The sequence below is a fragment of the Vombatus ursinus genome, unplaced genomic scaffold (assembly GCF_900497805.2).
Source record: "Vombatus ursinus unplaced genomic scaffold, bare-nosed wombat genome assembly UNPS02014820.1, whole genome shotgun sequence".
Lineage (NCBI taxonomy): Eukaryota > Metazoa > Chordata > Mammalia > Diprotodontia > Vombatidae > Vombatus > Vombatus ursinus.
Window position 1 is genome coordinate 24869682 of NW_020954598.1, and position 25012 is coordinate 24894693.

The 25012-nt window shown below is 39.2% G+C and overlaps 1 protein-coding gene across 1 annotated transcript in view; it reads right to left on the reverse strand.

Annotated features, from left to right (window-relative positions):
- Positions 1–25012, reverse strand: part of CCDC36 (coiled-coil domain containing 36) — a 58981-nt gene that overhangs the window by 12061 nt on the left and 21908 nt on the right. The window contains exons 4-5 of the mRNA XM_027836873.1: positions 23232–23280; positions 22958–23045 (exon numbers count right to left, since the gene is read on the reverse strand). Coding sequence (XP_027692674.1) covers positions 22958–23045; positions 23232–23280 — 137 coding nt within the window. The remainder of the gene's footprint in view (positions 1–22957; positions 23046–23231; positions 23281–25012) is intronic.

Sequence of the window (25012 nt, forward strand, 5' to 3'; positions counted from 1 at the left end):
GTCAGCAATCTGTGCTTGATTCTTAGCACAGAGCTTGGCACAAAGTGCTTAATAACTGTTTGTTTCCTTCCTTCCTTCCTTCTTCAGAGAAATGGACCTAGTGAAGGGGCTTACAGTCTCAGCCCCATACGATAAAGCTGAAAGGCTCTTACTTGTCTCTTTGGGTCTAAGCCCCTGTTAACTGAACTACAAACAGCCCCTCCCCCAAAAAACCACTATGCCCTCCCACTTACCTCTCACCTATTGGGAGACATAGAGGAGTGAGGGATGGGGGATATAATATGTGTGCAAGAGCACCAGAATTAGAGGACCTGAGTTCAAATCCCATTTTTTAAATATTTACTACCTATGTAACCTTGGGCAATTATCTAACCTTCCTGGACCTCAGCTTCCTCTACAGAAAGATGACCTCTGAAGTCCCTTATCCTACTGACTTCACTTTACTCTAAGTCATATGTCTTTTCATTTTTTTCCTGTATTCTTCATATTCGTTGTTTCTTATGGTGCTATAATTCCCCATTATATTCATGAACCACAATTGGTTTAGGGGGCTTAGGGGTGGGGAACCTGGGGCCTTGAGGCTACACGTGGCCCTTTGACTGAATCCAAACTTCACAAAACAAATCCCCTTAAGAAAAGAATTTGTTCTGTAAAACTTGGATTCAGTCAAAAGGCCACACCAAGGACCTAGAGGCCACAGGTTCCCCACCCTAGGTAGCCATTCTGCAGTTGATGGGCATTTTATTTCTAGTTCTTTATTACTACAGAATAAGGGGTCTTTCTTTTTATCATTAACATCCTTAGGGAATATGCTCAGCAGTGGGATCTCTAAGAGGTCAAAGGATATAGACATTTTAATAGTTTCTTAACATAATTCCAAACTTCTGCTTTCCAGAATGACTGGACCAATTCACAGCTCCACCATCATTGTAACAGTATGACTATCTTTCTACAAATATTCTAACATAATAATAATAATAATAGCTAACATTTATATAGAACTTGAAGAAGGAAATGGCAAGCCACTCCAGTACCTTTGCCAAGAAAACCCCAAATGTGATCACAAAGAGTCAGACATGACTGACCAACAAATGTAGCACCTACTATGTGCCGGGTACTATGCTAAGCACTTTACAATTATTACCTCATTTGATCCTTACAACAATTCTGGGAGGTAGGTGCTATTTGTTATCCTCATTATACAGATGAGGAAATTGAGGTAAATAGAAGTTAAGTAACTTGCCCAGGGTCACATAACTAGTGTCTGAGGCTGGATTTGAACCCAGGTCTTCCTGACTCCAAGCCCAGTGCTCTATCCACTGTGAAAGGTATTTCCATTGTTTATCATTTTTGCCATTTTTTCTGGGTGTGAGGTAAAATCTCAGTTGTTTGGATTTGCATTTGTCTTATTATTAGTGATTTGGAGCAATGTTTCATATGGTTGTATTTTAATAGTTTGCAATTCTTCTTTTGAGAACTGCTTGCTCATATTCTTTGGCCATTGGGAAAACCTAATCTTAAATACCTGTGTTAATTTCCTATGTATCTTGGATATGAGACCTTTTACCAGAGAAATTCAATGTACAGACTTTTCCCCAAATGACTGTTTCCCTTTTCATCCTAATTGTGTTGATTTTTTTTTTAAGGCAATTGGGGTTAAGTGATTTGCCCAGGGTCACACAGCTAGTAAGTGTCAAGTGCTGGTCTGAGAATGGATTTGAACTTAGGTCCTCCTGACTCCAGGGCCGGTGCTCTATCCACTGCATCACCTAGCTGCCCCATGATTGTGTTGATTTTGTTTTTACAAAAGCTTTTCAATTTTGTACAACTTGAATCTTTTTTATTCTTTTTAACAAATTGTTTGGTTAATAACTCTCCTCCTAGTGACAGCTGTGAAAGATACCCGATCTTATACTTTTCTAAATTTTTTTATGGTGCAACCTTAAATATTCAGGTTATCATGTCTATTTTGAGTTTATTGTGGACATTGGTGCATTTCTACATCCCATCCCTCAAACCTGAAATGGCTCTTACCTCCAGCCCCAAGCTTCCTTCAAAGCCTTGCTCAGGTATCAGTATTTCCATAAAGCCTTCCCTGATCATTACTCCTTGAGTAAGCAATCAATTAATCAATCAATCATTCAGCAAGCATTTATTAAGTGCTTACTCATATTGTCAGGTGATGTCCTAAGTCCAGAGGTACAGAGAAAAATTGAAAAGCCTCTGCTCTTGAGCAGCATACAATTTATAGGAGGAAGAGGGAATGTATATAAATTAGTCTCTACAAGATAAACACAGGACAGAGGGAAGGCAGTTCTTAAGGGAAAGGTGCTAGCCGCTGTGAGGACCAGCAACTTCCCAGAGAAGGCCTTTTTAGACTTGGCTGGACTACCAGAGCTCCTGGTGAGTCCCTGAAGCCAGCAGTCAAGGCTTTAAGCTACCATGAGACTAAAACACTAATCACAAAGGTGACTGTGCTGATTCTGGTACATTGAGTGTAATGGAGAACTTTGGGGTACCTATTGGGAGAAGCAGAAGCAAAGAAGGGAAACTCAAAGAGAAAAGGAACACAGTTGTACGAATTCTTAGAGGTGGAAGGGTTCTTATTTAGTCTTTAGCTGTTACTTATCTGCTTAAAAACCTTCACTAGCTCCCTACTGCCTTACAAGGAAGGTTCATGTTTCTGCTGAACATTCAGGAACTTCTACAACCTGGTGCCATCCGACCCTTGTCTCTGGACTCAGCCAAACTGAACTCTTCTTTGACCAACTGTTGCCAACAGGCCATAAGCACAGGAGCCCCAGTGGAAAGAGAGCACCTGCTAGACCACTGGCCCTACTGCCAGCCCCACCTTTCCAGGTAGCATCGGGGGAAACAACTCCTATGAAGCAGGGGGTGGCCAGCTATCCCCACCACAGCCTCCTACAGGACAGGGGAGCCAGTTGAGCTAAAGAAAGCCTCAAGGAACCCTGACGGAGAGGCAGGAGGTAGCGTGTGCCAGGCAAGCCAACCTTCCACCAACACCCTGCCACCATCACCCTTCAGACCCTAGGACAGGCAGCCCAGGGCCTTAACCCTAAGAGCCTTGGGAACAACAAGGCTTATAGCACAGTTCTTTAGACATCATCCTGGGAAGTAATCAAAGTGGAGATGCAGCCAAGCAGCTACTGTAAAAACAAGTACTACAGCCACAGCTCCTGAACACCCAGAGAAAAAAAAGTCTGTCATTGTCAAATAATTTGATATCAGAAAGTGATGTGATTTTGCCAGTATAAATGATGGTCAAGAAGAGGCATTACCATCTGCTTTTCTTCTGCAGCCCAAGGATCCTGGGACCTTTCCATCTGATGTGCAGCTGAAGTCTTCCATATGGGATGGCTCTCCATTAGAATGTAAACTTCTTGAGGGCAGGCATTGCCTTTTTCATTTGTATCCCCAGCCTTTAGCCCAGTGCCGTGCATATAGTAAGCACTTAATAAAGGCTTGTTAAAATTCATTTTTTCATTCATTCATCCCTAATCTCTTATTTATTTTGTAGGTGACAACCAAAAAATAATCTTCCCGAGTTTTACTTCAGTTTTACTGCATCTACCCTGCTCAAACATGTCTGTTTGTTCCCTTTTGTATCTAAGATAAAACACAAATCTTTTAGTCTGACATTTAAGGCTGTCTCCACTATCTGGCTCCAACCTATCTTTCCAGTCTTATTTCCTTATAGCTCTCTTTCACAAACCCTGTATTCCAATTAAACTGAACCATTAGCTGTTCTCTGAATTCAAAGCTCCATCTCCAGATTTTGCATTTGTCTGAGCTATTCCCTATGCCTGTTATGTACTCCCTCATTTCTGTCCATCAGAGTCTTTTTCTTCTTCCAAAGCTCAGCTAAGGTGCCACCTCCTCCATGAAGCCAACCTGGGTTCCCCCAATTGTTACTGCTCTCTTCCACTTTACATTTTCCTAGCATATTCTGTATGTTCTTTCCTTTGCCTCACTCACTCCCTTCCTTGAATCATATTCTAACACGGTTCTCTAACATACTCTACACACAGTATCCACCTAGGAGACCAACCCCTACACTCCTTTAGGACAGGGACTATTTGGTTTTTGTCATTTTATTTTTCCAGTGTCTAATCCAGATACCTAACAGATATTTGTGAATTAAGTGAGCAGCTAATTATACAATATCAGAACTGAAGTGGGCCTTTCCTCCTCATTTTATAGATGAAGAAAATGAAGCTGTAAGAGGTCAAATGGTTTTCCCAAGGTCCCCCTGCCAATCAATGTCAGAGCCAGGACAAGAAATGAAGTTTTGACTTCCAGTCCAGTGGTTTCTATAGCACCATAATGACTGCATATTATGAAGCATTGCCTCCATCATCTGTTAGGTGGATTACTCCTGTGCCTCCTGCCGACTCTCTGTATAGTGACAGTAATCCTAGGGCCACAGCCTTAGCCCTTCTGATGTGGTGGTGAATGAGCAAAAGCTGCACCAGCCCAGGATGGAGGCCAAGCACATGCATAGCCACTGAACAGAGGCCAGGAGCAGATGGGCTTCTCTCTGGTCTAGCAAAGGGCCTTGACTATATTTGGCCCTCAATATTTGTCAAATGAATCAATTAAGAAATGATAAATCAATCTGGAATTGTGAGTCACTGGTACAGAGGTTACTTTAAAAAAATGAAAGTTTTTTTTTTCTCTTATCTTCCTTCTCTTGAAAATATGCTAAAGACCTTACTGGGTTGATTAATTGCCCCATTCTAATAACTTAGTCCACTTTATTTCTTGCAGTCTCAGCTAGGAAAAACATTGAATGGTGAAACAATTCTCCCTCCCCACTAAAATCCTCCTTATTTTGTAATGGAGTTTATCCAGAGTTCTCAAAGGCTATGCTAATGCAGTCTAACTTCTGAAAGACCCTATGAAAACAGAAAAGGCCCCATGGCAAGAAGAGGCTCCATGAACTTTCCATCTGTTTTCAGAGGACCAGCTTAGCTGTGGAGAAACTCAATGCCAAAAGGTGGGTCATCAGGAGATGAACACTGTAGTCACCATGTTCCCTTGGGCAGTCTGGTGAAGCCAATGGGCCCTTTCTCAGAGCCATGTTTTTAAATGTATAAAATAAAATTCATAGAATTAACAAGGAAACTGATCATATTGAAATACAGTTATTTTTTTTAAGTTCACAGACTCCAGGTTGAGAACCCTTGCTTTAATGCATTTAGTGGCTGTAATGTACATCTGCCTTTACATTCTCTGGATCGCATGGCCCAACCCCTTCATTTTAATAGCTGAGGCCCAGATTAGTTAATTGACTCTTCCTAGGCCACACAGACTTAAACCTAAATCTCCTGATTTCAAGTCCTATATTCCAATATCCACCTAATAAAATCATGGGTCCTTAAAAATAACATTTCTCAGGGCAGCTAGGTGGCGCAGCAGATACAGCACCGGCTCTGAAGTCAGGAGGACCTGAGTTCAAATCCGACCTCAGACCAAACACTTGTCACTTACTAGCTATGTGACCCTGGGGAAGTCACTTAACCCCAAATGCCTGAAAAAACAAAAACAAAAAAAACCCAAAAAAAGCCATTTCTCTGAGCTTCAGTTTCCTCACCTGTAAAATGGGGGTACCAATCCTCCACAGAATTTTTGTTAGGAAAGCACTTTGCAAATGATAAAGTGCTATAGAAACAAAAATTACTGCAAGTCTGATCATTTGTCTGAATGGAAAAAGGACACAGCAGGAACTTTTCAAATAAGGAAGGATTAGCAAAAAAAAAAAAAAAAAAAAAAAGATTTCTTTGTGGGGAGTGGAAACATTCCCTCCACCAGATGGTGATACATGGAATCTATGATGGATTCTCTAAGAGGACCAAAATGACACCACTATGTTAGAGCCCAGGTACAATGAAGCTGACTGTGGCTGATCAGACCAATATAAGCTCAGAACGCTCTATCACAGGTCGGGCACATGATGATGGATACTCTCAAGGTGAAGTACCATAAACCCCTTGACCTGGGATAGAAGATCCTCCATAATCTGACTTTAATTTACCTTTCCAACCTTATTTCACACTATTTCCCTTTACACATGCTACCTTCTAGATAAACAGGATTGTATAATGGTCCCCAATCTCCTCCTGCCCGTCACCCTTTTCCATGTATTCACACAGATTATCCCCCTACATTTGGAAGGCTCTACCTGCTCATCTCCACCTGCTGAAATCCTAAAGTTCCTTTAAGGCCCAGCTCAGCCATTACCTAAATTTATTCTAGAGCATTTTACCTGGATCTCTCCCTTGCTCCATCACATTCTATTTTGTACTACACTTATCTGTACATAATGTATCCCCACCCTACTCCCACAGCAAACTACGAACTCCCTGAGGTCAAGAACTGCATCATTTTTCATCTCTGTAACATCAGTGCCAAACACAGAGCCTTTTCACCAAGCATCAAGAACTGAGATATACGTGAGACAATTTTCTTTACTCTCTTTTGACTGTGAGGCTGAAAATGCTTAATAGCCTTTGCTTGAGTCTGTCACCTAAGAGAACAAAGGGTCAAAAAACAGAAGGAGTTAGAGAGAATGAAAACCTTGGATGTTACTATCCACAGCAGAAGTGGCTTGGTTCAAGAGACTCAGATGTTTTGTTTTCTAATTTTTTTTCATTCTTTTGGATTTGTTTTACAGTGTCTTGATTTCTCATAAAGTCACTAGTTTCCAATTGCTCTATTCTAATTTTTAAGGAAGTATTTTCTTCAGTAATCTTTTGGACTTCCTTTTCCATTTGGCCAATTTTGCTTTTTAGGGCATTCTTCTCATTGGCTTTTTGGACCTCTTTTGCCATTTGGGTTAGGCTATTTTTTAAGGTGTTATTTTCTTCAGTATTTTTTTGGGTCTCCTTTAGCAAGCTGTTGACTTGTTTTGATTTTCCTGCATCACTCTCATTTCTCTTCCCAGTTTTTCCTCTACATCTCTTACTTGCTTCTCAAAATCCCTTTTGAGCTCTTCCAAGGCCTAGAATTGATTCATATTTTTCTTGGTGGCTTTGGATGTAGGAGCTTTGACTTTGTTGTCTTCTTCTGGTTGTATGTTTTGATCTTCTTTGTCACCAAAGTAAGATAATATAGTCTGACTCTTTTTGCGAGGTTTGCTCATGATCCCAGACAATTACTGGAGTTTTAAACTCTTTGTTAAGGTAAGAGTTTGCTTCCAATGTGGAGAATGTATAGTCCCAAGCTTTGGGGTTTTGTATAGCTGTTTTCAGAGATACTTCTAGGGACCTGTAAATTTTCAGTTCTTACAAGGTGCTATGATAAGAGGCGAGGTGTTTCCTCTCCACCGCCACAACAAGCTCCACCACACCAGGGCTTCTCCTCACCCCAGGACCGCCACTCAGAACTGTGACCCAGATCTAAGCACGGGCAAAGCAAGAGATTCCTGCCTCAGCACTGGCAAAGAGATCCCTGCAATCCCCCTCTGATCAGCCACTTGACTCCCCCTCAAGTCTGTGGGCCGAAAGCTCAGGAGGCAGCCGCTGCCCTGGGCCAGCTCAGCACTTGCGGCTGAGACCTAGCTTCTCTCTCACCACAGTCACAGACTTTTCCCACTGACCTTCCAAGTTGTCTTTGGTGTTCATGGGTTGAGAAGTCTGGAAACCGCCACAGCTGCCCGTGAATCAGTCCTCTGAGGCCTGCTCCAGTTTTGCTGCGGCCTGCGTGCCCACGCTGAACTGTAGTCCTCTCCCCACCAGGCGCGATATATCTTTCTGATCAACCATCCAGGCTGTCTTGGGCTAGAAATTTGTTTCACTCTGTCTTTTTGTGGGTTCTGCTGCTTTAGAATTTGTTTAGAGCCATTTTTTACAGGTATTTGGAGGGGTTTGGGGAAGAGCTCAAGCAAGTCACTGCTTTCACTCTGCCATCTTGGCTCCGCCCCTGAGACTCAGATGTTAACACAGTTAAAATGTATTCTTCAATTTTACTTGAGTACATGCATTGGACTGATATGCTGAATGAGAAGATCCTTTGGGGCTATAATAACAAAAAATTGGTATCATTTATATAGCATTTAAAGGTTTGCAATGTGCTGCACATATATTATCTTATTTGATATTTTCTCTTTCCTTTTGACCAATTGTGTTTTTTATGGTGTTATTTTCTTTAGCATTTTTTTTTGTACTTCTTTTATCAAGTTGTTGACTCTCTTTTCATAATTTTCTTGCATCACTCTCACTTCTTTTCCCAATTTTTCCTTTATCTTTCTTATTTGGTTTTTTAAATCCTTTTTGAGTTCTAGGAATTCTTGTTAGGTTTGTATCCAATTCACATTTTTCTTTGAGACTTTGCTTGTAGCTGCTTTGATGTAGTTGTCTTCTTTTGGGTTCGTGTCTTGATCTTCCCTGTCATCCTTGTAACTTGTTTTAATCAGTTCTTTTTTTTGCTGTTTGCTCATTTTTCTAGCCTGTTTCTTGACTTTTAACTTTATGTTAAAGTTGGCCTTTGCTCCTAGGATGGAAGGGACATTGTCCTAAGCTTCAGGCTTCTCTTGTTGCCATTTTCAGAGCTAGATCTGGGGGGGTCTGTATGTTTTTGGTGCTTCCAAGATAGTATGATTTAAGAAGAGGTGTGCTCAGTGCTCTCCTGGTCTGTGCTCTGATCTTTACCCAGGAAGGGACCTTGTCCCCCTATAGCTACCAGCACTAGCACTCCTCCTGGCCCTGGGGCTGTGACTAGGTTCCCCACTCTCCTGCAACTACAATTGCTAGTGCTCTCTTCTCTCTTGGAATTGAAACCAGGGTCCCTACTCCCCCATGAGTGACCACAAACCCTCCTCTCTGCCCTGAAACCACAATCTGGGCCCTTGTTCCTTTGTGGCTACAAGTGCTATTGCTCCTTTTGCCCCGGGACTGTGACCTGGAACTGTGTATTGGCAATGCAACAAGGTCCTGAACCCAACTCCAGCAAAGGGTCCTCTACAATCTCCTTCCAACTAGTTGTCTACCCCCACTTCCCTCCCATCACCATCCTGACCTAATAACTCCTGAAATTGCTGCTGAGATGACAATGCAGCTTCCCCTAAGGCATGGCCTGCACTGTGCTCTAGGGCCCACCACCACTCTGGTGAGACAGACATCTCCTGCCAACCTTCTAAGTTGTCTTGGGCTGGAAAACTGTTTCACTCAACCTTTTGGTCAAGTTTGGTTTGAGGTATTATTTTACAGTTTTTTTGGAGGGGAATTTTAGGAGAGCTTGGCTGAGTGCTTCTCTACTCCACCATTTTGATTCTACCTCTCTCATTTGATATTTGCAACAACTCTGTGAGGTAAGTGCTATTATTATCCTCATTTTGCAAATGAGGAAATTAAGGCTTAAGAGATGTTGAGTGATTTGCCCAGGCTCACACAACTAAGTAAATATCTGTGGCAGAATTTGAATTCTGCCGAGCTCTAAGTACAGCCCTCTTACCCCCAATACCACCTAAAAGAAGGAAGAAAATTGCAGGTTCAAGTGGGTAGGTCATAAACCAAGAGAATTACAAGTTACTTGACAAAATTATCTTGCACCACTAGGTAAGAGTGCAGCAAAAAGTAGTATAAGGGACAAACCTGGGAAGATGTGGGAGGGTATCTTCACATGCTCAGTTTGTAGTGAGATGGTAGCTCAAGGTTAGGATGCCAGATGCATTTACGCATGCTTAATGACTGGGCTGGTATAGCTCCCACTTCAGGTACCATCTGGTGGTTAAATAGCACCTCTAGCAGGTGCTCCAAGCAGCACCCTTCCTTGTATAGAAACACTTTTCACTGGAGACTCAAAATATCCCTAGGTGGTAGGGGAAAAGTGTTATATTAAGACACCTCTTGGGACTATGGGACAAATGTATAATTTTCAAGAATTTTTATCAACAGTTGACTGAATCTAGGACTACTGAGGGTCTCTAAATGAACAGAATCAATGTAAAAAGGTCTGGGGGTTTGAGAGAACACCTAACAAATATAGGGGATGGAATAGGTCAAAAGGGAAAACTAGACTATATAAGCAAGCTGTACTCCTATAAACTGTACAATAGGATTTTCCATCCTTCATAGTTGGGCATGATCATGTGCAAAGCCTGACCTCCCTTTTAAAACATGTTAAAGTTTTTCTTTTGCTTTTATGTCACCTTCATTTCTGAATACATCCTTCCCTACGCAGTGAGCCATTCCTTATAGCAAAGAATAAAAAAGGAAGGAAGAAGTGAGGAGTTCAGTAAAATGAACCAACACATTAACTGTGTGTGACAACAGATGTAATATTCCACACTCACAGTCAATCACTCCTTCCAAGGAAGGAGGAGGTACAGTTTCTCAACTCTTCTCCAGGGAGAAGTTTAGACTTTCCTCACCATGCCAGAAGCAAAGCAGCTAACAATTTCTTGATTTGCCTCAATAATAACTTTATCTTTCAAGAACGTAGGGGAAGCCCTTCAGCCCAGCAATACCACTTCTAGGGTTGTATCCCAAAGAGATCATGCAAAAGGAAAAAGGATCCACATGTACAGAAATATTTATAGCAGCTCTTTCTGTGCTGGCCAAGATTGGAAATTGAGAGGGAAGCCCATCAGTTGGGGAATAGCTAAACAAGTTGTGGTATATGAATGTAATGGAACACTATTGTGCTATAAGAAATGATGAACAGGCTGACTGCAGAAAAACCTGGAAAGACTTGTATGGATTGATGTCGAGTGAAGTGAGCAGAACAAGGAGAACATTGTGCACAACAACAGCCATGTTGTGCGATGACTAACCTTGATAGACTTAGCTCTTCTCAGCAATGCAAGGATCTTCAAAAGTCTCATGATGGAAAATGCTATCTACATCCAAAGAAAGAACTATGGAGTTTGAATGTAAATCAAAGCACACTATTTGCTCTTTAAAAAAAAAAAGAAGGTAGGGAAAACAATAAGGGAAAATTCTATTCTAGATCTAATTTTCAACAAAAGAATGAGCTGGTGAAGGGGTAGAAATTATGGGAACTCTAGCCTTATCCATGGTCTCTCAGTCTCAAATCCTTCTCCCTCTAATCCATACTCTACTTGCCTACCAAGGTGATTCTCCTAAAGTGTTGAGCAGACCATGTCACCCCCTGCTCAAAGAGCTCTGATGACCCCCTATTACCGCCCAAATCAAATATACACTCCTCTGTTTGATATTTAAAGCTCTTCATAAGTTGGCCCCTTCCTACCTTTCCAAACTCACACTTAATCTACACTCTTCCATGTACTCTATAATCCAGCAGTGCCAGCCTTCCTGACATTCCTCAAACACAACATGTTCTCTAGCCTTTGCACTAGTGGTTGCCCGGGGATCATCCAGATCTGTATCTTGCTACTGGATCCATTTGGCTCTGGGGAGAAAGTGAGGCTGGTGACCTTGCACAGCCCTTCCTTACTTAAATCCAATTCACTTGCAACTGACGGCATCATCTTCCTGATGTCATGGTCTTCCTCAAGAATGAAGGACAAACAACAACACTGGTTCTCCATGCATGGAAGGCTCTGCCCATTAACCTTCATCTTGTTTCCCTGACATCCTTCAAGACTCAGCTCACATCTTACCTTTCGTACCTCACCTTTCTTGGCCCTTCCAACTGATAATGTCTTCCTTCCTAGGTTTGCCTTCCACTTAATCTGTTTATATATCTTGTATGTACCTGGTTACTTACATGTTGTCTTCCCCATTAGAATGTCAATTCTGCAAGGGTAGACTCTTTTTCCCTTTTTTTGGATCTCAGGGTTTAGCAGTGTCTGACACATAGTGAGCACTTAATGAATGCTTGCTGACTGACTAAGTGCCCCAGGGAATTTATGCTTGACCTATGATATTTAGAATTTTTATCAACAACTTGGATAAGGACATACGGACAGCGTGCTTACCCAATTCTCAGCTAGCACAAAGGTGGAAGGGAAAGCTAATCTACTTACTGGGTGACAGAGTCAGGATTTTTAAAGATTTTGACAGACTTGGATGTTGGGCCAAATCAAATAAGATTAAATTTAATAAAGTCTTAAACTTGAGTTTAAACAATCAATTTTACAAATACAAGATTGGGAAGCATGGTTAGACAGCAGTCCATATGAAAAAAGATCAGGGGTCTCGGGTTTTAAGTGGACTGAAAGCTAAATATAAGTCAACAGTGTCAGGTGCCTGCCAAAATAGCTCAGGCTGCATCCACTAAGAAAGGCACACTGCCATGGCATATAAAGATTGCATAAAGGAGCTAGAGATATTAGGCCAGGAGAAGAAAAGACCTTTGGAGCCATATGACTGTTTCATAAGAGAGGGATGAGAGACTTGGTCCTTCTTAGTCCGGGAGGGCAGACCTTGTAACAATGGATAGAAATTACAGGGAAGCAAAATAGGGATTGATATAAGGAAAAAGAGGGTTGGAATAGGGTCCACAGCAGTATGGCCCAACACTCTGGTCTTGCAAAATACATTAGGCATATTGTAGAAAGCTGACTTTCTTATCACAAATACATATAAAAATCTACCCAGCATTCAGAAAAAAATCCATTTTCTCCTGTTTTAAGTACTAACCCTTAAACTCAAAAGGGATGTTCATTATTCATATAGTTTCTAAGACATCTACGAAGATATTTGCAGTGCAGGATTTAATTATAAATTATAGGAGAGTACCTAAATAGAAATGTTTTTTAGTAACAATGGACACATAAACTCCAATAAAATCACAACATAACAAAAGAAGGCAAAGCTTCCATTCTAGAGTCAATATTCTAAACACGTCATTTTGTGGCATGATTCTATTCCATCTTTGTTTCTTCAGCTGATTTATGACACTGGTAACACAACCTTTCTACTTGGAAGATATTTATTAAAACCATCAATTCCCAAATGCATCAATTTTTTCTTGGACATGATGAAATCCATTATTAGTATCTTAAGACTAATACAAGTGAACTACACAGCCTACTCTCCTGGCCCTCCTTGACTACAGCAAAACCAATGTCCTTTTGGACCAAGTATCAAAAGCAAAGTTAGCTGGAGAAATGGAGAAATTACTGGTGATTTAGACAATGCCAGATGCTTTACTAGATGCAAGAATACCAATCTGTGGCCCTGAATCTACTTTTTTTTAATAGTCTTGGTAGAAAAGAAGAAAGTGAGGGAAGGAGGACAGAGGGACACTAATAATGTTCAGAGAAGAACAATTCTATACTTCTTCCCCAATTTGCCAACCCCATCTGCAGAAAACTGAGAGTAACTCAAAGCTACTAAAAGTGAGACTTTACCCTTCCCTGCCCTGCCTGGCTCCTGTTGAAATTCCTCCTTTTCTCCAAGACCTACCACAGGTCCTTCCTTCTGCAAGAGGCCTTTTCCCGACTCACATCCTCCAGATGAAAGTACCATCTTGCTTTTCTCAGATTTCTCATAGCACTTTGACTAAATTTCTATTTAGATTCATGTTTTCTCCTCCTTTAGAACCCAAGAAGTATTGGATTGAGGAGTTTTTTCGTTGCGTCCCTAGGCTTAGCACAGTGCCTGGCACAAGTAAACATTTAATAATTATTTGTTCATAGACTTTTCCTTTGCCCTATCTCATTCTTCTCTGTTTTTGTGTAACCTATACCTTTGCTTTGCTTTTCTATCTATTTTAATTATAATTACATAATCTTGAGCCCATAATGATGACTGTGATTTCAAGAATGAGAGACTGGTAGAACAATTTCTGATGATCCCCAACAGGCAGGAAGTTGTACAACAGGATAGAGGAAACAAGATTTAGACCAGAGGTTGCCAAACTTGGCCTACTGACCCCTTTTAAAAAAAATTACTCAGCACCTCCCTGGAAATCTACTTCCTTTAACCCTTTAACAGTTTTTCAAAAATTTGTGTCATTTCAAAAAATATTTTTTAAAATGATGCATCTTAAATTTAATAATTTATTGTAAATTTGAGGGGGATTTTCCTGCATTGAAATTTTGATGATGCAGTATCGCATCATGTAACCATATAGTATCATATTGGCCACTAACAAGGCTGGTCCTTGTGCTTACCTTGACGTGTTTGAGTGACAAGGCAAATACTAAGCTGTAAGTGGGGAAGAGAAGCTTGAGGCCTAAGTGAAAGAAGTAAAAGCATTGAGTCCCCAAACTGGCAGCTCTTGAGAATCTTCACAGTCCATGAATAAGGTCGCAAGGAAGGTTTTTCCTTAATGATTCTCCCTCTGCTTTTCTCTATTATTGTCTGCGAACCTGAGATAAGAGACCAGGACAGCCTCCAGATCTCTTAACCCTTCCTAAAACTTGTCAAAACGTATGGATTGGGAATTTCCTTAGCTATACCTGAAGCACTGAACGGACATCCTAGAGGAAATGATGGGAAATTGTGGATGGTGAGAGGCAGATGGCTCCATGAAGGAGCATGTAATCTCTTCCCTTCCATTTTTGCTATCTTTAATGAATTCTATGGCAATCACTGGGTAATTGTGCCCTATGAAGGTGCGTGAGTGGGGGGGCAGGTAGTCACTGACTGAGAGGACAAATTCCAGGTGGAATGGGGCCTCTACAGTCATAGGTTTTGCAATTTCTTATTTTTTTTTTATCAGTGTTCTAAACCTTATAAATTATAAGCCAGTGTGAATTTAAACAGTCACTCAAAGTCACATACCATGGTGGCAGGGGGCAGTCTGAGTGCCCTTTGGTGTCCAGTGGAGGTACTGGAGCCTTTGCAAATGCTGTACCACTCAAGTACCAGAGAGGAAAATATCTCTAAATGCCCTGGCAGATAACTCAGGTATTGTATTCCAGTTAATACGATGTCTGAATGCAACGAAGATAACACATGGACTGATTTAGACTGCTGCCCCTGTTATGTGTCCCAGGCGTCATCTAAGGTAGTGTCATATTTGTGTTAATTACCTTTTCTCACAATTAGACTATAAGCTCCTTAGAACTGGGCCTGTGTTATAACTGTTTATGTATTCCTTATACTGAGCTCAAAGCCCTGCATATGATTAACAAACCTTTGTTGAGTTAAATTGAAAGTAATACAGGCACTTTAATAGCCCCTATGTTCAAGAGGAGCTCAGAAAATTCTGAGATAAAAACAGCTCCCACTTCTCTGGAAGACTCACCCATGGAATAGGTCCCGAACAGACCTAGTGACAGCCAGGCCAGCCAAATTCTGCAAGCATCATGAGCAAAAACAAATAAGAAAATAATAGAGATTCTCTCACTAAGCCCAGGTAAGGCCTTCATTCAAGCTCTGATTATATTAAACATCTGACAAATCTGACATCTAAAATTTATAGGTAACCAACATAAATATATTAAAGAACCATTTTTTCTTTTATTTTTACTCAACAAACTAGAGACCTACTGTGTGCAAGCTTTTTTTCTTTTCTTTTCTTTTTTTTTTTTGGTTGGGCAATGGGAGTTAAGTGACATGCCCAGGGTCACACAGCTAGTAAGTGTTATGTGTCTGAGACCAGATTTGAACTCAGGTTCTCCTGACCCCAGGGCCGGTGCTCTATTCACTGCACCACCTAGCTGCCCCTGCAAGCTATTTTTCAAAAGACAAGTAATCAAAGGATGTGCATAATTTTCAAAAGAAGAAAAGCAGAATATCATCAACCATTTGAATATTCTTTAAAACCACTAAAAATTGGAGGAACACAAACTAAAATGACTTTGAAGAATCAATTCAAATCCATCAAAATTGGGATGCAGGAAAATATGGGAAATTTTATTTTTAGAGAAACTGTATAGAGGTTAAATCTCAGACTAACTAATCCAATGCTGGTAAAGCCAAGAATTGGTCCAAACTTCCCAGAAAAGAATTTGGAATTATGCAAGATGAATTACCTACTATTCATAACCTTTAACCCTAAGAGTGGGTTTCTATAGCAAAGATGTTAATGGTAGCAACAAAAAAATCCCATAATGTACTCCCCCCAAATTTACAGCAGAATTATTTTTAATAACAAAAACCTAGAAATGAAATCTATTTCCAAATATTGGGAGATAGCTGGAAAAACTTGCATGATAGTGGAATATTATTGCATAATTAGAAATAATACATAACATAATATGAAGATTTTAGAGAAACATGGAAAGACATGTATGATGTGATGATACAGAATGAAAAAATCAGAGTCAAAAGAATGATATCCATACAATGTAAACAAAGATAACACTAAAAGGTGACAAAACTCAGATCAAAGACAAATGACAATTTTAGTTCTAAACCATTAAACTGAAAGCACAAAGTCTTCCTTTCTGTTAACAACCACTGACAGGACAGCAGGGCCTAATGGAAAGAGTGCTGTACTTGGGAGCCCGACAAGCTGGGTTTCATTCCCAGTTCTGTAAGTCACTAACCTCTTGAGGCCTCCGTCTCCTCATCTGTTTGTTTATTTCTCTGATTATTTTATATCTATTTATTTAAAAGTCTCTGGTCTAGATGACCTCTACCATCTCCTCCCGCTCTAAGTCTATGATCCCACCATCCTATGACAGGCACTATCAGTCACAGTCACTCTAAGCAGTTTTGCTTAACTCATTCAGGAAACATTTTTCCAGAAGGGGAGGGATCTTTGTTGGGTAATGTGTGCTGTGTCAAAACAAAATGTGTCCATTAAATTTTTTTCAGAAGCCACGTTTTCTGATTTTGTACGACCTACTTCTCTTTTATTTCTTCTAATCATGCTACTACTTGTTCAGTAGTGATAAGGATGGGATTAGTGTCACCATGGCTCAAGCTATTCTCTGACTAATCAATTCCATGGCTCTGAGGAACAAAGCCGTCCCAGTGCAAGGACTGAAATGCTATTTACAGGGAAGTTGTTAAATCAAACTTCTTAGAGTGGGGAAAGAAAGATTTTACTATGTGAGGGTTCTAGCTATGGAACAAAAAAAGCCTAGCATTTCGAAAGAACATCTATCTCTACTCTCCCTTTGCCTGAATAATGAAGTCTGAAAACAGCTAATGCAGAATGAATAGAGTTCAGAAAATATATAATTAGAAGTATTAGATTGTGTTTAGTCAATAGAGAACATGCCAGAATTCTTTCTCTACTCACAAAATGAGAAAGTTGAACTAAATGATTTCTAAGGTTCCTTTTGGCCTTAAATTCTATCAACTTTCTGCATCTAACCACTAAGAAAGATGCCAATCACGGATATGTTAAATATTTCATCTGTAACAGTATGGATTTGTCCATACTCCTCTGCAGAGCTACCAAATGATGACTGCGACTTCTCCATTTCACTTGCTCACATTCATACTTCTACTTCCTTTACTATTTAAATGATGAGAACAATCTTTTGTGTAAGTTGAGAGAATCTTATCCCAACCCTGACATTATCTGGTTATGTGACCATACATAAACTTCTTCACTTCTCTCAATTCCACCAACTACTAGTGCCTTCCCCTCTGAGATTACCATCCCTTTACTCTGTAAAGATCATGTATACTTCTATTTATTGACATGTTGTCTCCCCCATTAGAATGTGACCTCCTTGAGGGCAGGGATGTTCTTGCCATTTTTTATATCCCTGGCACTTAGTGCAGGGCCTGGAATATAATAAACTTGTTGACTAACTAAGTGGGACTCAGTTTCCCCATTACAAAATTGGGGAAACTGGACTAGAGGGTCTCTAAGGTCCCATCCAATAAAAAGGAAATGTTATGATCTTTTGCCTTTGCCTCCTCTCCATGTCTCTCCTACTTAAAATGGATGCCTGCTATACTTTTGTGTACAGGGAAGTAAAACAGATTTAGATTTGTTCTTTGATTTCCATTTAGTCAATCATAACACCTTCCTGAATAAGTAGGTGTCTAAACAGATGTGCCAGTACATTATACTAGCATCAAGTTTTGCAGTCCACAGATGGCACAATACTACTCTGCAAACAGATGGGAATTTAGTTGTCTAACTGTACAAAAGCATGTTTTGTAATCCACAGGCAATCTATCACATTGTATTTGGATCAGGTGAATCCAGTTTGCATTTTTAAAATTAAGCATATACATAAGGTGTATATACATACACACATATGCATATAAATAAAACACAGATCACTTGTACAAAAGACCTTCTATTTGGCTGGCCAGCTATTTAAGAATGAACAGGCCTCACCTTAAACATGATTGTTCATTTCTTTCTCCTATTAAAGCTCTTTACAGTAGTCCAGGAACAACTTATAAATTTGGTAAAGCAGAGTGGGGCCAAGATGGTGGAGTACAGGGAGCAACCCAGCAGAATTTTCCCAACATTCCCCTCCAAACAACTTTAAAATAACTCCTCAAATCAAATTTTGAGGTGGCAGAGCCAACAAAAGGCCAGGGTGAGACATCTTCCCAGCCCAAGACAATTCAGGAGGTTGCAAGGTCAAAAGGAACACTAGCACTCGTGTCTATAGGGGACCAGAGGTCCTTCCAGGGCAAAAACCAGAAGGAAGAACAGGAGAGTAGGGACCACACTTCTCTCTGGATCACACAACCTTGGAAGCACCAAGAACTTGCAGACCCCCAGAACTAGCTGTGAAAACAGCACTACAAAAAAGCCTGAAGCTTAGGACAGTACCCCATTCCCACCAGGTGAACAGAGCCCAACTTTGATATGAAGTTCAAAGTTAAGAAACAGGCTGTAAAAATGAGCAAATAACAACAAAAAAACTTGACCATAAAAAGCTGCTATGGTAGCAAAGAAGACCAAGACACAATCTCAGAAGACAACAATGTGAAAGCAGCTATAACCAAAGCCTCAAAGAAAAATGCTAATTGTACTCAAGCCCAACAAGAATTCCTGGAAGAGGTTTAAAAAAAATAGATAAGAGTGGTAGAGGAAATATTGGGGAAAGAAATGAAAGAAAATTATGAAGAGGGAATTAACAGCTTGGTAAAAGAAGCACAAAAAAGTACAGAAGAAAATAACACTTTGAAAAAACAGAATTGGCCTAATGGTAAAAGAGGCACCAATATGCACTGAAGAAAAGAACTCCTTAAAAAGAAGAATTGGCCAAATGTAAAAAAAAGGTGCAAAAGTTCACTGAAGAAAATAATTTCTTAAAAATTAGAGTTGAGCAAGAGGAAGCTAATGGTTCCATGAGACATCAAGAAATAATAAAACAAAATCAAAAGAATGAAAAAAATAGAAGATATGTGAAATATCTCACTGGAAAAACAACTGAGCTGGAAACTAGTTGAAATACAAAAAATTTAAGAATTATTGAATTACCTTGAAAGCCATGATTAAAAAAAAAAAACCTAGTGTTTGCCTTTATCCACCATTTTGCTAAGCTAAGTTTCAGCTGCTTGTAAGTCACTTGATTTTGGAGAAGTCACAAGATTACTCCCCCTCCCAAAAGTCACCCAACTTAAGGAATGTCAGAAGACAATTCCCCTCCCTTTCACCCCAGTGTCTCCCAATCCCCTCCTCCACCAACAGGAAACCAGGTGTCTCAATCTCTATATCCTGTTTTTCCTTTTTTTTTTTTCATTCTCTCCAAATTATATATTAACTGTGTAGGAACCAATGGTCAATTTCCTTGGCTACTGAGAGCCATGGACCTGATTTGTTTCTGCAAACATAGGTATGGTTAAATAAATTATTGTCTGGATGTAACTAACTACTTGGTCTTCATTCCATTGTAACACGGACATCATATTTCAACAAATTATCAAGGAAAACTGCCTCAATATCTTTGATATAGAGAGTAAAATAGAAATTAAAATTAATCCACCAATTACCTCCTGAAAGAGATCCCAAAATGAAAACTACCAAGAATATTATAGCCAAATTCCAAAGCTCCCAGGTCAAGGAGAAAATACTGCAAGCAGCCAGAAAGAAACAATTCAAATATCACGGAACCACAGTCAGGATCATACAAGATTGAGCAGCTTCCACATTAAAGGAGTAGAGGGCTTGGATATGATATTCTGGAAGGCAAAGGATCTAGGATTATAAACAAGAATAACTTACCCAGCAAAACTAGTATAATTATTCTGGGGGAGAAATTAGTATTTAATGAAACAAGATTTTGAAGCATTTTTGATGAAAAGACCAGAGCTGAATAGAAAATCTGATATTCAAACACAAGATTCAAGAAAAACATAAAAAGGTAAACATAAAAGAGTAATCATAACAGACTCAATTAAAGTTAAAATGTTTATATTCCTATATGGAAAAATGATACATGTAACTCCTAAGAACTTAATCATTATTAGGGCAGTTAGAAGGAATCTACATAGACAGAGGGCATGAATATGAGTCAATTTTATTGGAATGATATCTTCTTCCCCCCCCCCCAAAAAATGAAAGGATGAGAAAGAGGGTTGCACTGGAAGAAGGGAAAAGGAAGGGGAAGAGTGGGGAAAGTTTTCTCACATAAAAGAGGCATGCAAGGAAGAGTATTTATAGTGCAAGGGGAAGTAATGGAGGAGGCAGACAATGCTTGAACCTTGCTCTAATCAAAATTGATTCAAAGAGGGAATTTTATACACACACACACTCAGTTGGGTATAGAAATCTATCTTACCCAACAGGGAAATAGGAGGGAAAGGGGATAAGAAATATGGGGGGAAGGGGAAGGATAAAAGTGAGGGTGGATTAAGGGAGGCAATGGTCAGAAGCAAAACAGACTTTTGAGGAGGGACAAGATAAAAGGAGAGAAGGATAAACAGAAGAAAATAGGATGGAGGAAAATATACAGTTAGTAATCACTGTGAATGTGAATGAGATGAGCTCATCCATAAAACAGAAGGGGATAGCAGAATGGATTAGAAATCAGAATCCAACAATATATTGTTTACAAGAGACACACTTGAAATAGAATGACACACATACAGAGTTAAAATAAAGGGCTAGAGCAGAATCTATTATACTTCAACTGAAGTAAAAAAGGCAGGGGTAGAAATCAAGATCTCAGACAAAACAAAAGCAAAAATAGACCCAATTAAAAGAAATAATTAGGAAAACTACATTTTGCCAAAAGGTACCATAGACAATGAAGTAATATCAAAAATTTTCACAGCAAGTTTCTCTAATAAAGGCCTCATTTCTTAAATATAAACTGTGTACAGAACTGAGTCAAATTTATAAAAATAAGAGCCATTCCCCAATTGATAAATGGTCAAATGGTATAAACAGGCAATTTTTAGAAGAAGAAATCAAAGCTATCAATAGCCATATGAAAAAATGTTCTAAATCTCTATTGATCAGAGAAATGCAAATGAAAACAATTCAGAGATTCTACTTCACACCTAACAGAAATGATAAATGTTGTAGGGGATGTAGGAAAATTGTTGGTGGAGTGGTGAACTGGTCCAACCATTCTAGAGAACAATTTGGAACTAAACCCAAAGGACTATGAAACTGTGCATACCTTGTGATCCAGCAATACCACTACTAGGTCTGTACCCTCAAAGAGACCAAAGAAAAAGGAAAAGGATCTATATGAACAAAAATCTTTATAGCAGCTCTTTTTTTGATAATTAATTTACTTTCAGTTTTCAACATTCACTTCCATAAGATTTTGAGTCTTAAATTTTCTCCCCTCCCATTTTTCCCCTTTCCTCCACCAAGATAGCGTACAACCTGATATAGGCTCTACATATACATTTATGTTAAGCATATTTTCCCATTAGTCATGATATAAAGAACAATTAGAACTAATTGGAGGAACCATGAGAATGAAGCAATAAAACAAAACAACAAAGGAAAAGGAGAGTAAATAGCACGCTTCCATCTGCATTCAGACTCCATAGTTCTTTCTCTGGGTGTGGATAGCAATTTCCATCGTGAGTCTTTTAGAGTTGTCTTAGATTCTTGCATTGCTGTAAAGAGTCATGTCTATCAAAGTCAGTCATCCCATAATGCGGCTGTTACTGTGTACAGTGTTCTCCTGGTTCTGCTCATTTCTCTCTGCATTAGTTCATGTAAGTCTTTCTAAGTTTTTTTGAAGTCAGCCTGTTCATCACTTCTTATAGCACAATAGTATTCCATTACATTCATATATCACAACTTGTTCAGTCATTCTCCAATTGATGGGCATCCCTTCAATTTCCAATTCTTTGCCACCACAAAAAGAACTGCTATAAATATTTTTGTATATGTGGGTTCTTTCTTCTTTTTATGATCTTTATTTTTTTTGCAATAAGGCTAATATGGAAATGTGTTTTGCATGATTTTACATGTATAATGGATATAATTTTGTTTACCTTTTCAATAAGTGGGAAAGGAGTGGGAAGAAGGGAGAGAATTTGGAACTCAAAATTTAAGAAGAAAAGAATGTTTAAAATAAACGAGTAATAATTTTTTTAAAAAAAGATTTTAAAAATTCGGTGAAAAAATACAAACAAATGGCCAGAAGATACCTTGGTCCTACTACAGGCTATGAGAGGGATGGATAAAGTCTTTGAAGATCACCACAGAATGACCTCAATGAAATCTAAGAGCAGTCATCTTAATCTCGTGCAACTTTATAGGCACCTTCTGAGTATGGTGTCCCTAATGGCAGCACTACCCATTAATGATGGAATTTAGGGATCCCCAGTGAGTCTCTGGCTCATTGCCACCACCCAGATAAGCTGACACAGCCAAGCAATCAGCCACCTATCTTTATGAAGAATGATACACAGCCATCCCATGGTGGCACACTATTTAGAAAAAGCACCTTGCAAGGGATGAAACAAACCCAAGTATTACCAGCACAGAAAGCTGGCCTTGTAAACTGATAGCTATTTTCTGATTCCCTCTCTTTATGTAAGTGCTAACTGATCCTTAACTCAACAGATTTTGTCTACCTCCTCTAAAAAAAAAACAAAAAACTGCACATTCTATTGCTGCCCATATTCCTCAATCCTGGCTGAGAAACAAGATATCCATGTTAAACTTATTGTCAGTGCTCTCTGTTAGTAATCAAAAACTGGGAGGAGGCACTACTTACAAGTCTTAGCAACTGCTTCCACTGAATCCAAAATGGACTGATTTCTTGCACTGAGTTTTTCTTCTAACTTTTCCACTGATGTTTGCAACTAAGAAATTCAACAAAATCAAATTAGCTTGTTCATCAAACGTCACTTTCATTACAGAATTTTTATTAAGTCTTGAACAAGGAGGAGAAGCAAAAAAGAATAAAGACAAATACAGTAAAATCAGAAATCTCAATATTCAAAATATTTCCAACATTCTATTGCTTCTTTGAATGTGAAGACACTTACCCTGTGCATGCCTTCTCTGACATAGGAAATGAAGCTGTTTAGAGCCTCACTAAAATAGAGAGGAAAAAGTAAACATGTAAATACCTGTATGAGTTACTACAACTATCAGAAATGGAAAGGAGTTGATGAAGTATGACGTGGACAGTGGAATACCTCATATATCATCATAAAATCAGTGACTTGCTGGGAGCTCTTCAAAGACAGAAATAGGAAAGCATTAATTTCCAAATCTGAAGAAGATTTGGCAGCTTGGATGTTATTTGACTGCTTCAGAATTACTTAATCATAGGCTTTAGAGCTGGATGGAACCACAAAGGTCTTCCTACAGAGGAAACAGGTCTAGAGAGGGGACTAGGATTTGTCCAAGGTGATCCAGCTAGTAAGTGACAGTCTTACTTAACCATTTGGAAAAGGAAAATCACTTTTTTCTCTATTTTCCAGGTCCATATTTCAAAAATGAACTCAAGCTCACCTTCAAAAGGATCCTAAAAGGCTCCAAGCGACTCCTGGACTAAATTGCTTTTTTGATACCAAGTAAGAAAGACTAATTTGTCCCTCACTAGGTCCATGCTAGGTAAGAGAGGAAGTTTTCTGCTAAGTTTCAAACACATACATAGGTTTCTGACTTAGCATAACTTCTACTACAAGAAAAAAGGGCCAGTGATGACTTCAGAAAAAATTTCTGACGAAAAAAGATGTGCCATTATTTTCTGTAAAATTCCTGAAGAAATCCTATTATGGCAACATCTTTTATTGTTCAGTTGTTTTTCAATCGTGTCCAACTTTTCATGACCCCATTTGGGGTTTTCTTGGCAGAAATACTTGAGTGGTTTGCCATTTCCTTCTCCAGCTCATTTTACAGAAAAGAAAATTGAGACAAACAGGGTGAAGTGACTTGCCCAGGGTCACACAGCTGGTGTCTGAGGTCGGATTTGAACTCAGGAAGATGAGTCTTCCTGACTCCAGTTTGTATAACCCTACCCACTGTGCCACCTAGCTGTCCCTATGGCAACATCAACAACTAATTATTATTCCTGTTTTGTTTGATTAAGTACAATGATTTTGTTTATCTTTATCTTTTTTTTTAAACTGGAAGGTGGGGGAGGGAGAAATAATATTTTTTTAATTAAAATGAAAGATATTTTTTAAAAAGAAACAAATTTGTACTTATCTTGTTTGCTTATATGCATAGGTCTTAGTGCTGAAAAGGACTTTAGAAATCTTTTAGTTTAACTCCTTTTACAGAAAAGGAAACTCAAGTCTATGTAGGTGAAGAATTGTCCATGGTCACAGTAAAGAGCTAGAATATGAAGGTGGGTCTTCTGACTCCAAAGCCATTACTTTTTTCACTACTCTATATTTTATTTTGTATTATATTTACTGGTATGTGTTATATCCCTTATTAGATTATGAGACAGGATTGAGACTTATTTAATCTCTGTCACCTAGGAACCACTGTCAGCATTTAAAATTTTTTATGTAAAAATTTCTTGATGTAAAATGATTCTATTGAACTACAAAGGTTTGGAGGTGGGATAGGAAAAATTTTTAAAAATAAACATGTTTTCATTTGGAAGAAATAATTAAATTACTTGAAAATTATTAAAGCAGGGAGAGAATGATTTTTGGAGAGTTTCAACAACACTATATAACTATTATTGGACCTCCTCCCCTCTATGATCCAGCCAAACTGGACTTCTCTGTTCTTCAGACATGACATGCCTTCTTCCATCTCTGTGCCTTGGTCTGGTTGCCTACCTGCTTGGAATGTACTCCCTCCT